Raw genomic sequence first — 14968 nt, forward strand, 5'->3', positions numbered from 1 at the left:
GTCTCAAAAACATCCCTTTACTTTAACTTAACTAAACTACAAGTTTAGGGGGGTTTTCAACACTTCTCTCAATTTTTTATTAAAAATATCATGCTCCCACAAAGTTTAAAATCGCTTGTTATGTCATGTGCCAATCAGAGGTATATAAATTTAACTAATCAAGTAAATGAATAATTTTAAGATTATTAATAATTCAGGTATAAAATTAACAATTTTCGTCAAATTCAAAAGCGTTTTTTACATCAATAACTTTCACATATTAGATTGAGCCCTACCCCGCAACCAAACAACCCGTTAAGGTAATAACAGGGAAAATTTGACCCTTCTAACCTTTTAAAAAATACAGTGTTGCTATTTCTCTTTCTCTTGGTAAAGCAAGAGTTGAGAGAGATCTCATCGGCTTTATTCTTTTTGGAGAGATCTCATCCTTTTTCCTTTCAGTTTCAGATCTCTATATCTTTTTCCAGAATTTTGAATCAGATTTTGCTCATTGGGTAGATTCAGCCATGGATTTCATGAAGGTCTTCGATCAAACGGTCCGCGAAATGTAAGCTTTTTCTTTTGCCAAGTTATCATCTTTTGCTTAAAGCTGTGAATTAGTAGTATCCACTTGCAATTTTTTTTGAAATCAATTAATTGTTTTATGTGTCAATTTTTATCAGAAAGAGGGAGGTGAATTTGAAAGTATTGAAAGTCCCTGAGATCGAGCAGAAGGTAAATAAAAATTCACTTTTTCTTAGTATCTTGGTTGGTATTAGCTCATTGTGACTATGCAGTGACTGATTAATTAAGTTGAATGATGTACACTAGATTTTCTGAAGTAAAATTTTTGTTTTCATAGTTGTTGAGTAGAAAATGTAGAGAATAGTACTACAGGATCAAGCCACGGAACTAACCTAAGAATACACAAAGAATCCTATGGGGTTGAACCATAGAAATGAGATACAATGCTATAAACTTCTTATTTGGCCGGATCTCTGATCTCTGTCGTAATTGTGCCTCAGAATTCTATCTGCTGTTTGCTAATATTCTTAACTACCTACTTATTTGATCGTGTGTTGGAACCCAAAAAATGAAGTTTAGTGGGCTAAATGTCATCATGAAAGCATCACCACAGTTGTGCTCTTTGCTATGTGTTTTAACTTTGCATAGCTCAGGCTTACTTTTTGGTCTAGGCATATGCTGGCGAGTATCCTTAAGCTAGGCTTCTTATATGAAAGGAGGGGCGTAGAAAGTAGATTGGATGTTAGGGCTTACTACTTTGGACTCTCTTCTATTCATTTTCTGTCACTGGTTTGAAGGATGATGTGATTATTTCAACACGGTACTAGGTATTGGATGCTACTGACGATGAGCCATGGGGACCTCATGGTACTGCTTTGGCTGAGATAGCACAGGCCACAAAAAAATTGTACGACTTAGCCATTGTATTTTCTTGATTCAGTTGGGTAATTATTTGTGTGCGTCTTTTCTTCAGCTGGTTGATCTATTGAGGTATTTTGCAGCTCCGAGTGTCAGATGGTCATGAATGTGGTCTGGACAAGATTGACTGAAACTGGAAAGAACTGGCGTTATGTCTATAAGGTAGAACTGTACTTTTTATGGCATCAACTTTCATAGCTAAGAGTTAAAACTTAAGCACTTCAAACAAAACAAAAAGATTGCAAAAAGTTAAGCTTCCAACGGTCAACTTTGTTGTCTCTGTCGAGTTTCTATTCTTACAACTTTTCAAATGATCTCTAATTTAAATAGTAATGGAATTAATTTTTGTACCAGTCATTGGCTGTTATAGAGTACTTGGTGGCGCATGGAGCTGAACGTGCAATTGATGACATCATAGAACATACCTATCAGATCTCTGTACGTAAAATTCATGTTATTTTCTCAAAAAAAAATTCATTTTCCATCACCAATACGTAGAGCTTTTTCCTAGTTTTACGAAACACGTATGGTCAAATACTTTCTCCCTTTATATCTTACGTATTTATCATTTCAATTTTTTGCTCAAGTCTCTCACAACTTTCGAGTATGTTGAGCCAAACGGTAAGGATGTGGGAATTAATGTGAGGAAGAAGGCGGAAAATGTTGTGGCATTATTAAATAACAAAGAGAAGATACAAGAGGTTAGGAGTAAAGCTACTGCAAATCGTGAGAAGTAAGTATATTATTTCAGGTCTGACTTTCATTTTGATTACTCAAGAGTACCTGCAAAATGTAGTTGCATAATTACATGCTGATGGTATCAGATGCCACCTTTTAGGTACGTTGGACTATCATCTTCCGGAATAACATATAAGGCAAGCTCTGCCTCTTTTAGTAGCAGCAGAAGCGGCTTTCAGAGTAGTGAACGATATGGAGGTTTTGGAAATAAAAGCGATGGTGATTCATTTAAGGATAGTTATAATGAAAAGGATCGATATGATGAAGATAAGGTTGATCAAAGTACTTTTAAGCCAAAGAAGGGATCCTCTCGCTATGGCAGGTCTGTACACCTGGCTCCATTAGCTTATTTATTTGTATCATTGAATTTTCTTAAAATAAGTGTAGCTGACTTCCTTTATCCTGCACTGACTTTATGCGATAGCTGATTAACCACGAGGTTTTTACATGAAAAGGACTCACATTGGGTGTTACACTGAATATGTTGTTGTTTTTGTAGACTCACATTTGGGGTTTATGGGTCTATGACAGTTCATGCTTTCACGTAATTGCTGAACCTGTTAACTGGTGATGCATAACCATTCAACTAACATACTCTTTTAAAGCTGATTGCCGAAGAATGTAGCATATATACCAGGAAAATGGCAAAAACTTACATTGCTGGTGGTGCATAAACTGAGGATATGTGTTACCATGCTCTCAGATGTTCATGTTGCTAGCACAAACTTTTGCTCTATGTAGTTTCTGCTTCTTCTAGAAAAAGAAAGTTCTCTATGTTATCACTTCTCTATATTTGCCTTGAAGGACCCATGTCAAAACAAGCGTGAAGGGTGCTGTACTTTTCTTGGGGATCAGGAGAGGAAGTTGGGGTGGCGTGTGGTGGGGGAATAAGGATAAGTGCTGCTCATGGATCCTTTAGACTACACTAAAGTGTTATAGACAAATCTTATGGACCCTTTTAGCTACATTGAAGAAATAGAAATTGAGTAGTGGGATGTCTGTGACAGATATTCGCACATGAGTTACTGTTAGTAGAAGATTAAATACTTGTATATGAGTCCACATAATGTAGGCTCCTTGTACTTTGACAAAGTGGCTCTAAATGTCAAGGCACCTGACAGTACCCTCTGTCTAGGCAAAATAATGGGTTTTTCTTAGTTAGTTCATGCTACAAAACAATTAGGACCCGTTTGGCCATAGATTTCCCAAGTAAAATTTGGGAAAAAAATTGGCAAATAGTGTTTGTCCATACAATTTGCCATTATTTAGAAAATATTTTTGGCAAATAACCCAAATTTCTAAATACTAGTAGCTGTTTGCGCTGTATTACATATTTTTTTACGTGAACACCAAAGTAGTGATGCAATATTCAGGCAGTGATGATACGGTTGTAGATGAAATGATAAACAATCGGCTCAGGTTAACAATGTCATGTGTTTTGTCTACTTCACGATGTATGGAATGATGTTTGTTGCACTCACTCCAAACTACCACATTGCTCTAGTGTCATGGACACTACTTGTTATTTGTTGCAACGAAAATCCAATTGACTTGTAATACATACTTATGGTTAGTTTTAATAGTTTTTAAAAGTTATGGGTATAAATCATATTTTTCTAAAAAAGTGAGATATGTTTCCCAAATACTATGGCCAAACACATGGTGAAATTTCACCCAAATAATATTTAAAAATCTATGGCCAAACACTAGCTTAGTTGTGATGGGGGCAGCCCTTTTAGTTGACCATGGCAGCACTTGTGGAAGTCCAAGGCTCCTTACAAGGTTTGTTGCTTTATGGGGTCGGTTACTCACGAGGCGTTCCTGTCTGAAATCAATCTTCAGAAAAGAGGTTGTCATTATGTAGTAGTTGCCCCCAAGGCCTAGCTCAAGTGGCAAAAGGTGGAGGATTTGTGGCTTAGGTCGCAGGTTCAAGCCCCACACCATGCAAAGCGAAGCCCGGTATTTAAGTGGAGAAGGGTAGAGGGGCGGGCCCATTATCCACCGAGTTTAGAAGGCTGTGATTGGTCCAAAGGGCGAGTCACAGACGGATTTCTCGGTTATCAAAAAAATAAAAAAAATTATGTAGTGATTATGTATAACAGTGAAGGGGTATTGCAGCCATCTCTTTCTATATTGCTCTGTAGCAAGTCAGTTATGGTCACTGTTTTTTAACTTATTCAAGATACCATTCACCATGCCTCATTCAGTGAGGGAGCTACTGACCATCTAGAGTACTGAAGGAATTAGGAAGCCTGCCAGGAAGATTTGAAAAACAATAGCAGCTTGTGTTTGCTGGGTGTTGTGGAAAGAAAGAAATGCAAGATGTTTTGAAGGGAAAACTAATAAGGTGCATAAGATTAAGTCTAATGTTTATTGCTTTTGGCTTTTTGGTTTAATCTACAACATATTAAAGATGAAATTAGCATAGTGGATTCATAGACTTGCTACAAGGATAGGAACTTGTATAGAAGGGAAGTCTTTCTTTTTGTTTTTAGATAGGAGGATTCCTAACTTTGCAAATTGTACTAGCATTTTTTTTTTGAAACGGGTAAGGTTGTATTCTTCAGCATTAAGACACCAAAAGTTATTAATAAGCAACTAATAAACTGATGCAAAGTAGGGAAATATACTGGAGTATTTCAACTTATTGGAACCAGCAGCTTAAAAACAAGCTCAGATTGGATAGTTAAACCAAATATACTGGAGTATTTCACTGGCTTCAGGTATTAAATGACTGAAGAAACTTAAACCAAATAATGTCAATATATCACAATGGATAGTTAAATCTTAACATGAACCCTCAAATAGGATAGCATATGCATATATATCTATAATAGCCTCTTGATAAAGGAATACACTGCTACATTTAAAGATTTCAAAAGGACCTCACATTTAAACAAAATGAGTGAATACATTATTACATAGCTTGTCCATACCCATTTTTAACTTCAGAACAACAAGCAGGACCATAAAGGAAGGAAATCAGAAACAGCCTACCTACAGTATGCACTATTTATACAATAAAGACAGAACTAGCAGCTGGCTCCAAAGCTAAAATCAACATTTTTAATGCTTTAAACAAAGGATATGCTAAAAGTAAAGATAAAACTAGACAGGCAGTGACCATTCAACCTTCCACCTTTGAAGCATTTATCTCAACAACAAGACCAAAACTAGGTGATTAAATACTAGACTAGAGCAAGATTATGGCAGAGAAGGATAAATTTCATGTTAACATTCTATAGACTTTATCACATTTAGATAGATTAGAACAACACAAATTTTAAAAAAAAAAAAAAAAAAAAAAAAAAAAAGTGAGAACTAGAAAGCATTCAAATAAACAATTCTACTTGACAAAACTATAAATTATCCTCACACATTTTGAATCAAGACTTACAAAAAAAAGTTTGTATACAGGAGCTAAGTTTAAAAAGGGTTTAAAGACGCATCATAGTCATTTATAGCAAACACATGATAATAACATTTAATCATGAAGATGTTGACATGAAAATAAGTTAATTTAATCACCATGGTCATTAGTGTGGACAAATAGGAAGAATGTAACAGATATTAAACACCTGAATGCTGCGAACTTTGCCCAAAATGCAACAAAATCTGCCTAAAGTGTCGCAATCACTTGGCCTCAACTCTATCCCAAAAGACACAAATATGACAAATAGCAACAAAAGATAGCAGCTGCTTAAATATAGCAGCAACTAATCAGAGAATCCATAACTCATCTTCTATCAAATAACATCCTATTAGAAGCAACATTTGATCAAAAGACGAAAGAGCTTCAAGCAGATTCGCACAAGGATAAGACAGGTTTTTTGAAAGAACTTCTAATAAATTTAAGGCTTAACTGGAACACAAAATGAAGTGAAGGGAAGGATAAGATGCACAATAGAGTTCATAAAGGAAACTAAGCTTCCCATAATTTGAAACAGAAACGAGATTCATTAAAATCTAAAATAATGACATTTCTTACGAGAAAAAGAACTACATGGTTAGTCTACATTTTTAAAACTACATGCCATAGAAAGTCGTGATGTAGCCGAATGTAGCTATACCCTTCATGATGCAAAAACTAAATAAATTTTGGATAAACCTACACTTTAGTTGAACAATACAAACATCTAACACTAATATGGGATTGAGCTCCCAAACCAATTTAAACTGAAGAAGAGAATAGGCAAGGATGTCAAGTTGTTTTAACTTAGATTGCTACTTAAACTATTCATAAACATGATTGAGTATAAAGAAGGAAAGTAAATAAAGCTTAGACTTTTAACAAAAGGAAAGTAGACAGAGATAATTAACCCAAGCTATGTATTACCACTAAATATAGAAATTGAACAATTAATACTTAGGTTTTAACCTTAGAAAACTCAGCTTAGAGATTTGTGATTATTTGTTTATTTTTAGCTTAATATTTCCTTTACCTAAATGATATATTGCTTTGATTGAAAGGTCGCAAGACAAATCAAAACTTGTGTTCCTTATTTGTTTTGAAACACTACTTGTTACTGATTTCCCTACACTGTCATTTGCACTTGCTCTCAAGTCTTTGGCCGTACACGCACATTGGTTCATGCGAGGGGTGTAACTTCTTTGGATTCTCTAATTTCAGAGTTGGTGCAATTAAGTTAGTGCGCCTTCTCGCAATTATTCAGCCCTACTCTTAAATATCTAGGGAAAAATCCTACTCTAGAAATAGGTCAATTGCATAGCTTTAGGAAGGACAATATAAGGTATTGTCATTGCGTTTAGGAAACTACCCACATGTCAATAAGTTTCTTCTTTAAAAACTCGATGACATACATTTTGTGTGAAATTGATATGAATGATCCAAACTAAAACTCGTAACGGATTTGGAGCAAAATAAACTCATCATACCATTTACCTTCTTTCATATGAATATCAACCAAAACTTGCAAGATATCCAAATGGTTGTTTCAGCCCCACACATCCTACAAAACTGGTGGTGAAACATCCATGGAGCACATGGAGTCGAGGTTCGAAGGCATTTGGGTGCATTATTATCACTTTTGGGACCCGAGCCAACAAAGTCTTTATGAAACTGCTGATGGAGTTTTGGGATCCAAGCACAGTGACCTTTAAATTCTCAGATTTTGAGATCACTCCCACATTGGAAGAGTTTAGTAGTTTTATTGAACTATCAATCAGATGAAGGTTGCCGATAATCCCATCAGCCATATGTAAAGGTGATATTTTGATCCTCCTAGGACTACATATCTTTCCATCTTTAAGGTATGTGGAGAATGAAAAGGTAAAGTTAGAATACCTTTTTAGAAGGTATGGTCGTCTCGTAAGCTATGAGGAACATCAACAAGAATTTGTATGCACCCGTGGATAATGGGTATACATGAGGCCAAGGATCTTCGTGATGGCCTTCTCGGGGGCCATGGTCTTCCTGATGAGGTTTCATTCCATCGACATCAACATTTTACCGATGGTTATGAACCTTTTCGCAAATCCACAAAGATATTCGTTGGTGCATATGATTCTTGCCAGGTATTTCGGTCGTTAATCAACATGCACGAGAGGGAATAACTTCTTAGGAGGGTGCAACTTCTTGTTACAGATCTGGGTGATAGAACACTTTTATCGTCGTGATCCACAAATAGATTACTTCATAGATGCCTGTGACAGGATTGAAAGCCAAAAAGATCATCTCAGATATTGGGAAACACCGGTAGGAGAGGAAGAGTGACGCACACTTTTGACCAACCTTATGGGAGAGGCCATCCAATGGAAATTTTCTTGGATAGGGGGATTTGTGTTTGCGAGGACTCGACACTTGTACTTTATCGAGTTGATCGGGCTGAGAGGTGTTTAACCATACGCGCCTTTTCGAGTTATACGACAATTTGGAGTTGTCCGAGACATATCGTTGTGGTCGACCATGGCGTTACATGAGGGTGCTTGTACCTCAGTCTCACCGGCGCGGGTAAGGAACTTGCAATTGGAATGGGATTACATGATTGAGCTAAGTATAGAAGATGAGAGTTGGTGTACGCCGGAGTATTACGCATGGCGGACCATTGTGAGCCATATGGCTCCATCAAGTACCGAAGGGACCATTGGGTTTGCAGACAACCAATGGGTTGATTGGGTTAGAGAAGAAGTGCATCTTCGCATGGAACACACTACACCCATGTTCAATCAGGTGGTTCCAGGCTCTGTCGACTATTTTAATACAAGTGGTTGAGGAAGAAAAAGAAGAGGATCTTGAAGAGGATCCAAAGAAGGACCCGAAGAGGATCTCGATGAAGACCTAGAAGAAGAGATGGGAGAAGACCATATGGAAGGTTTAGAAACGGGTTCCAACATCTACGATCCGAGAGATGGAGGAGTGATAGACATGTCACCTGAATATAACCCTGATGAGTTTCCAGAATATCACCCAGAGCCATATTATGATATGGGCGACGATGATGACAATGCTCCAACCTGGCCTTAGATTATCTTTCTTCCTTGTACTCTATCATATCTACTCAAAGTGTCGTATGGCATATCCTTTTTGTATGCCGTGTGGCCACCCCTATATTCTCGCTTCTTAGGCTTCTACCTGACTACCTCATTGTAAAAGCCAAGCTACCTTTGATTAATGAAGTTATGTTTGTTCCAAATCCAGAATGTGTTTAAATGGATCATTTATCAATTTGATTGCAACGTAGGCCTACCTTTGCAAAAAGAGGCTCCATATTAGGACGCGTTTTGAATGTCGCTAACTTGGCGTATATATGTGTACGTATTTGTTACATCTTTCAATATCTCTTAAACTAATGATTTCCCTTTTACTTCTTTTCTTTTCTTTTTTTTGTTCACCATTAATTCCCAAAGAACGTTGATTTGTGTCGACTTGCAAACTAGCTGACTTACGATACAACCTTCGATCAAATGGAAAGATGACTAATAGAGACGAGTTCAACGCTGCTGCAAACATAATGATACCTATAGAGAACCTCGAGGGTTCTCAAAATATGACAGTCATTCAAAATGACGAGAAAATGGCTCACGTGGCACAAGAACTCGAGATCTTAAGGGAAGAATTACGTCAAGTGTGAGACTTGGCCAAACTTTCTACATTGCAATCACTTTGATTATAAATGATCCATTTAAACACATTCTGGATTTGGAACAAACATAACTTCATTAATCAAAGGTAGCTTGGCTTTTACAATGAGGTAGGCGGGTGAAACCTAAGAAACGAAAATATAGGGGTGGCCACAAGGCATACAAAAGGGATAGGCCATACGACACTTTGAGGAAATATGATAGAGAAGAAAGTTAATTTAAGGCCAGGTCTGAGCATCGTCGCCCATATCATAATATGGCCCTGGGTGATATTCTGGAGACTCATCATGGTTATATTCGGGTGACATGTCTATCACTCTTCCATCTCTCGGATCGTAGATGTTGGAGCCCGTTTCTGAACCTTCCCTATGGTCTTCTCCCATCTCTTCTTTTGGGTCTTCATCGGGATCCTCTTTTGGGTCCACTTCAGGATCGTCTTCCTCAACCACTTGTATTAAATAGTCGACGAAGCCTGGAACCACCTGATTGTACATGGGCGTGGTGAGCTCCATGCGAATGCACTTCTTCTCTAACCCAATCAACCCACTGGTTGTCTACAAACCCTATAAGCACGTCGTCCAGTTATAGGGCAGTGTAGAAACAGATAGCTTTTCTCTGGCTGCACCACACAAGCAGCATCTAGGGATGGCAATGGGGCGGGGCAGGTTGAGCTGAACCTGCAAGTTTTTTAATTCGCCCTTCCCGCATAACAATTTTTTTTCATTTTCAACCTGCCCCACCCCGCCTCGCATAATTTTTTAATATTTTCTTTTTCTAGTTAAGTTTGATACTAAAAATAAATTCATTTTTTCATCCAATTGTATTAATTTAATAGATAATGAATTAAAAATTTATTTTTTAGAGGTTAATTGGGAAACATGTAAGAAATTGTATTATTTTTTATTGAACCATTTTCATTTACTATCTTGAATATTTTAGTTGCTTTAAAGAAATTATCTTAGAAATAATGTTCTATGACTCTTATAACATGTAAAAAGTTAAAATTAAGATCACATATACCCGCTCCTCCCCGCATTAGTTTTAAAGAAACCCACTTCAACCCTCCCTGCACAACCTTAAACCTTTTTTTAATATTTTTTTTCTAGTTAAGTTTGATACTAAAAATAAATTCATTTTTTCATCCAATTGTATTAATTTAATAGATAATGAATTAAAAATTTATTTTTTAGAGGTTAATTGGGAAACATGTAAGAAATTGTATTATTTTTTATTGAACCATTTTCATTTACTATCTTGAATATTTTAGTTGCTTTAAAGAAATTATCTTAGAAATAATGTTCTATGACTCTTATAACATGTAAAAAGTTAAAATTAAGATCACATATACCCGCTCCTCCCCGCATTAGTTTTAAAGAAACCCACTTCAACCCTCCCTGCACAACCTTAAACCTGCCCTGCCTCGCATAGCCTTAAACCCGCCCCGCCCCATTGCCATCCCTATCTAGAGCATATATGCCATCCCCTTTCTTAAGTTTTCTGGAGTGAGCATGCTTCTCTTGCTACAAGCCAAGAAAAACATAAAAATTACAAGGGGCCTTACTCTTCCAGATGAACTTCCATGGCCACAGGTCAGATTGTGAGATTTGCCTAATCTGGTAGTCGTAGGCATAATTGACAGTGTAAACTCCGTCACTGCCAGATATCTAGCTCAAAGTATTCTCAGATTCTTTGAAACCTTGGAATGATTCCAAAATCTTGAACAGATCCACAGCTCTTTCCCAATTCGCAATCATGTAATAATCTTCTAAAAGTGATATCCCATCCTTGTACATCTTTAGTTGATGAAAGGTTTGCATCTGGTAGAGTATCAATGTTGTAGAAATCAGGGAAAGAGAGAACCATTCCCAAGCCAGTTTCATGCCAGAGGAGAACTTTTCTCCCATTACCTACTTTAAAGCTGACATTTCTAGCAAGAGGTGACCACAATGATCTAATAGCTTTCCCAACTCCAACCCCAATGGGGCAATTCACAGACTTTTGAATAGGTTGCTCCTTGGTCTAACCATGCTTGCTTTTGGCTCTCAAATTTGTGCCTTTTCTGTCCCTTCATTTTAAAAAGGTGTGTTTTTTCTGTCCCTTCATTTTAAAAAGGTGTGTTTTTTCTGTCCCTTCATTTTAAAAAGGTGTGTTTTTTCTGTCCCTTCATTTTAAAAAGGTGTGTTTTTTCTGTCCCTTCATTTTAAAAAGGTGTGTTTTTTCTGTCCCTTCATTTTAAAAAGGTGTGTTTTTTCTGTCCCTTCATTTTAAAAAGGTGTGTTTTTTCTGTCCCTTCATTTTAAAAAGGTGTGTTTTTTCTGTCCCTTCATTTTAAAAAGGTGTGTTTTTTCTGTCCCTTCATTTTAAAAAGGTGTGTTTTTTCTGTCCCTTCATTTTAAAAAGGTGTGTTTTTTCTGTCCCTTCATTTTAAAAAGGTGTGTTTTTTCTGTCCCTTCATTTTAAAAAGGTGTGTTTTTTCTGTCCCTTCATTTTAAAAAGGTGTGTTTTTTCTGTCCCTTCATTTTAAAAAGGTGTGTTTTTTCTGTCCCTTCATTTTAAAAAGGTGTGTTTTTTCTGTCCCTTCATTTTAAAAAGGTGTGTTTTTTCTGTCCCTTCATTTTAAAAAGGTGTGTTTTTTCTGTCCCTTCATTTTAAAAAGGTGTGTTTTTTCTGTCCCTCATACTTTAAGCTGCAATACAGAGCTTGTATGAAATTTAGTTCCCTCTTAATTTATATCGTAGATAAAATTTAGCATTGCGTCGACTTAAGTTCAAAACTTGAAATAAGCTGTTTTTTCATGAATGAGTAGATTTCTTGGATGTTTTAACATGTGTCTCATTTTGCTTAACTTGATGACATCTGCAGCAAAGTTCAAGATACTGTTTCTGCTAGTGGATCAAAGATGATTAAGAAGGTAGGTGAGCCTGAAAAATCTTCTTCACAGAGCTCAACTGTACCATCAACCAATTACGAGGAAGATTTTGACGATTTTGATCCTCGGGGTACTTCAAGTTCTAGTAAGTGTCTTTTGAGGTTTCAAAGAGATTCAATTTGCAGTCTTCTATTTTGTGCTTTATAGGAGGGGCCCTCCTTGTGCAAAGTTCCCTTTAACATGTTTTATGTACAAAGATAGAGTAAGTTCACGGATTCAAAGGTATGGGCCAAATAACTTCTTTAAATTTGCCCCTGCATGGGGGTGGGTGTGCCTACAAATTACACTATTGAAAAAGGGGGAGTAGCAGAAGTCATGTGGGTATGCCAACAAATTACGCTTTGGGGGTGTGTTCTTTTTGAATTAGGTAAAAAATTGCAAGTGCTGTTGGTTGGCTTAATGCTAAAAGTCTAACAAGTTCTCATATCTAGCTGTCCTATTATACCAGTTGCAGCGATGAAGGAACTAGAGCATATTAATATACTAGTCGAAGAAAACAACAAATTATTATTCAATTTTTAAGACATTTATTTGATATAGGAGACATCTATCTTTACATTAGATCATTGCGTAGAAGTGTAGGCCTTTTGGTTTTGGATGCACCAAAAGTAAAATTTGTGTTATAAATCTCTTGGGTGGGGGATGGGAGAGGGGTAATAACGCACATTGAATGGGAGCACATATGTGTGGTTGAAAGGAAACCATTGAGGTCCTAATCCCAATGTAGAATGCAACTTACACCTTGATTTCTATTTTTTGTTTCGAAATTTACCAAGTTATTTGGTTGTCGAACAGAGCCTTCTGCAGGAAGTTCTAACCAAGTAGATCTATTTGGGCAAGATTTACTCGGTGACCTCTTGGATGTACCAACACCTGCTCCAACTGCTACATCTACAGTGAACACTGATCCATCAGAGGTTGATTTATTTGCTGATGCCACCTTTGTATCAGCAAAACCTCAAACTGAAACGGGTGTAACTTCCCAAACTCCAGTAAGAATCCATCCATCACCTTGTTAAAAATCTTACTTTGAATATTGGTTGGTTAGTTTTTAAGTAGCCATTTCTATTTTCTGCAGATGGGTGTGGATCTGTTTGCCTCCCAGCCTGCCCCTTCAGCTGCAGCTTCAACAATAGATTTCTTCGCTGCACCGGATCCTGTTATACAGTCTGATAACAAATCCTCAAAATCAGACCAAATGAATATCAACATTGTTGATCCATTTGCTTCAGTTCCACTAAATACTTTTGATAACTCTGACCCGTTTGGTTCATTTGTTTCTCATAAACCTGTACCTTTCCCCGATGAAAATACTAGCAATGGCGGGAATCATGACGCTCGTGACAAAGTAAGCAAATCGTCTGTTGAAGCTAAAACACCACCAAAGGACACATTTCAAGTCAGGTCTGGAATATGGGCTGATTCATTGAGCCGTGGGCTGATTGATCTGAATATAAGTGCACGTAAGTTCTGAACATCACTTACATTTCTGTTTAATGTTGATTATCAAGTGTGCTGTTGCTATTTATATTTAGTGATGTGTTGTTTTTTCATAAAACATTGATTCTGGAGGTGTTATGCATCAAGTTGAATCAGAGTCTTATAGTTGCTGGATTTCTTAAAACTACACTTAGAAAAATTGCACCTTGGTTTGCCCTATTGATTTCAACATACATGTCATAAATGAGTCCGTTGGATGATCTTGGTGCAACTTTCAGTGACCTGGTGGATGTAGTCAGATTAACAACGAGTCATTGATTGGATACTTGACAATGTCAATATAAGCTCAGCCTAATAGCAATGCAGAACAGTTCTTGTCTTGTTTCCCAACACACCTGTCTCCCTAAAGATGGTTGGAGTGGTCCCTGCTGAGCACAGATCCTTATCAGCTACATGAATTTAGCCAATTGTGCTCCTAATAATTTGATGGTTTGACCACACAGGTGCACCTGTTTGAAAAGATGTAACTTTTTAAATGAAAAAAATTACTCATAAGTGGTATACTGAAGCTTATGTTTTGGTTGATTTTACTTTTCTGGTTACCTGATGGTATAATTACCTTTGGAACTAACTCTGTTTCCCCCCTAAACTTGCAGCCAAAAAGGTCAACCTTGCAGATGTTGGCGTAGTGGGAGGATTGACCGATGGATCAGATGAGAGAGAAAAAGGGCCAACTTCTTTTTACTCTAGCAAAGCAATGGGTCAAGGAATTGGGTATGGCAAATCTGGTTTTCCATCAGCAGCAACAGCTGGAGATGACATATTTTCAAGTCTCAACACACAAAACTATCAGTTTGGCAGCTTTCAGAAGTGAATAATTGCTTTTATCGCCCTGGCAACTCATATTTGATCGCTCAGTTTCACTCAAGATATTCATTTGTGAGCTTTGACGATTGGAGACACTACATTGTGATTGTGTAAATTAGGAAAGTGACCAAATGTTGGATAACCAGCAACTATTTGAAGTACCATGCAGCTTCTTCTATGCCGATAATATCTTGTTTTGGTGTTTCTTCCCCCTACTCTTGAGGAGCTTGTATCCCAACTTTTCAAATCATATCTTAAAAAGCTTGTGTCATATAACAACAATAATCAGCACTTAACTCTACAGGTGGCTGTGCACACTAGTTGTACCTGTGAGAGGGTGGTAGTCAAGGCGATTTATGAGCGCAAATATTCATTTAATTGCCTTCATTAAGCTGCGATTAAACCTATTATATATCCAAGATTTCTAATGCTAAAATGAATAATAATTTCTTCAAAAGATTAAAGAGACAT

General features: G+C 36.9%; 1 protein-coding gene across 2 annotated transcripts; it reads left to right on the plus strand.

Annotated features, from left to right (window-relative positions):
• Nucleotides 1–349: 349 nt before the first annotated feature.
• Nucleotides 350–14798, plus strand: LOC102600385 (clathrin interactor EPSIN 1-like). 2 transcript variants are annotated; one of them, XM_006355247.2, is made up of 11 exons: nt 350–547; nt 663–714; nt 1332–1411; nt 1506–1584; nt 1777–1860; nt 2010–2155; nt 2261–2482; nt 12124–12275; nt 12986–13182; nt 13269–13653; nt 14284–14798. In XM_006355247.2, the coding sequence occupies exons 1-11, from the start codon at nt 507–509 to the stop codon at nt 14502–14504; spliced, it is 1659 nt and encodes a 552-aa protein (XP_006355309.1). In that variant the 5' UTR covers nt 350–506; the 3' UTR covers nt 14505–14798. The 2 variants fall into 2 exon arrangements, with proteins under 2 accessions (XP_006355309.1, XP_006355310.1); XM_006355248.2 differs by having other exon boundaries at nt 14287–14798.
• The last annotated feature ends 170 nt before the right edge of the window (nt 14799–14968 follow it).

This window comes from Solanum tuberosum, unplaced genomic scaffold (assembly GCF_000226075.1).
Source record: "Solanum tuberosum cultivar DM 1-3 516 R44 unplaced genomic scaffold, SolTub_3.0 scf00198, whole genome shotgun sequence".
NCBI classification, from domain to species: Eukaryota; Viridiplantae; Streptophyta; class Magnoliopsida; order Solanales; family Solanaceae; genus Solanum; species Solanum tuberosum.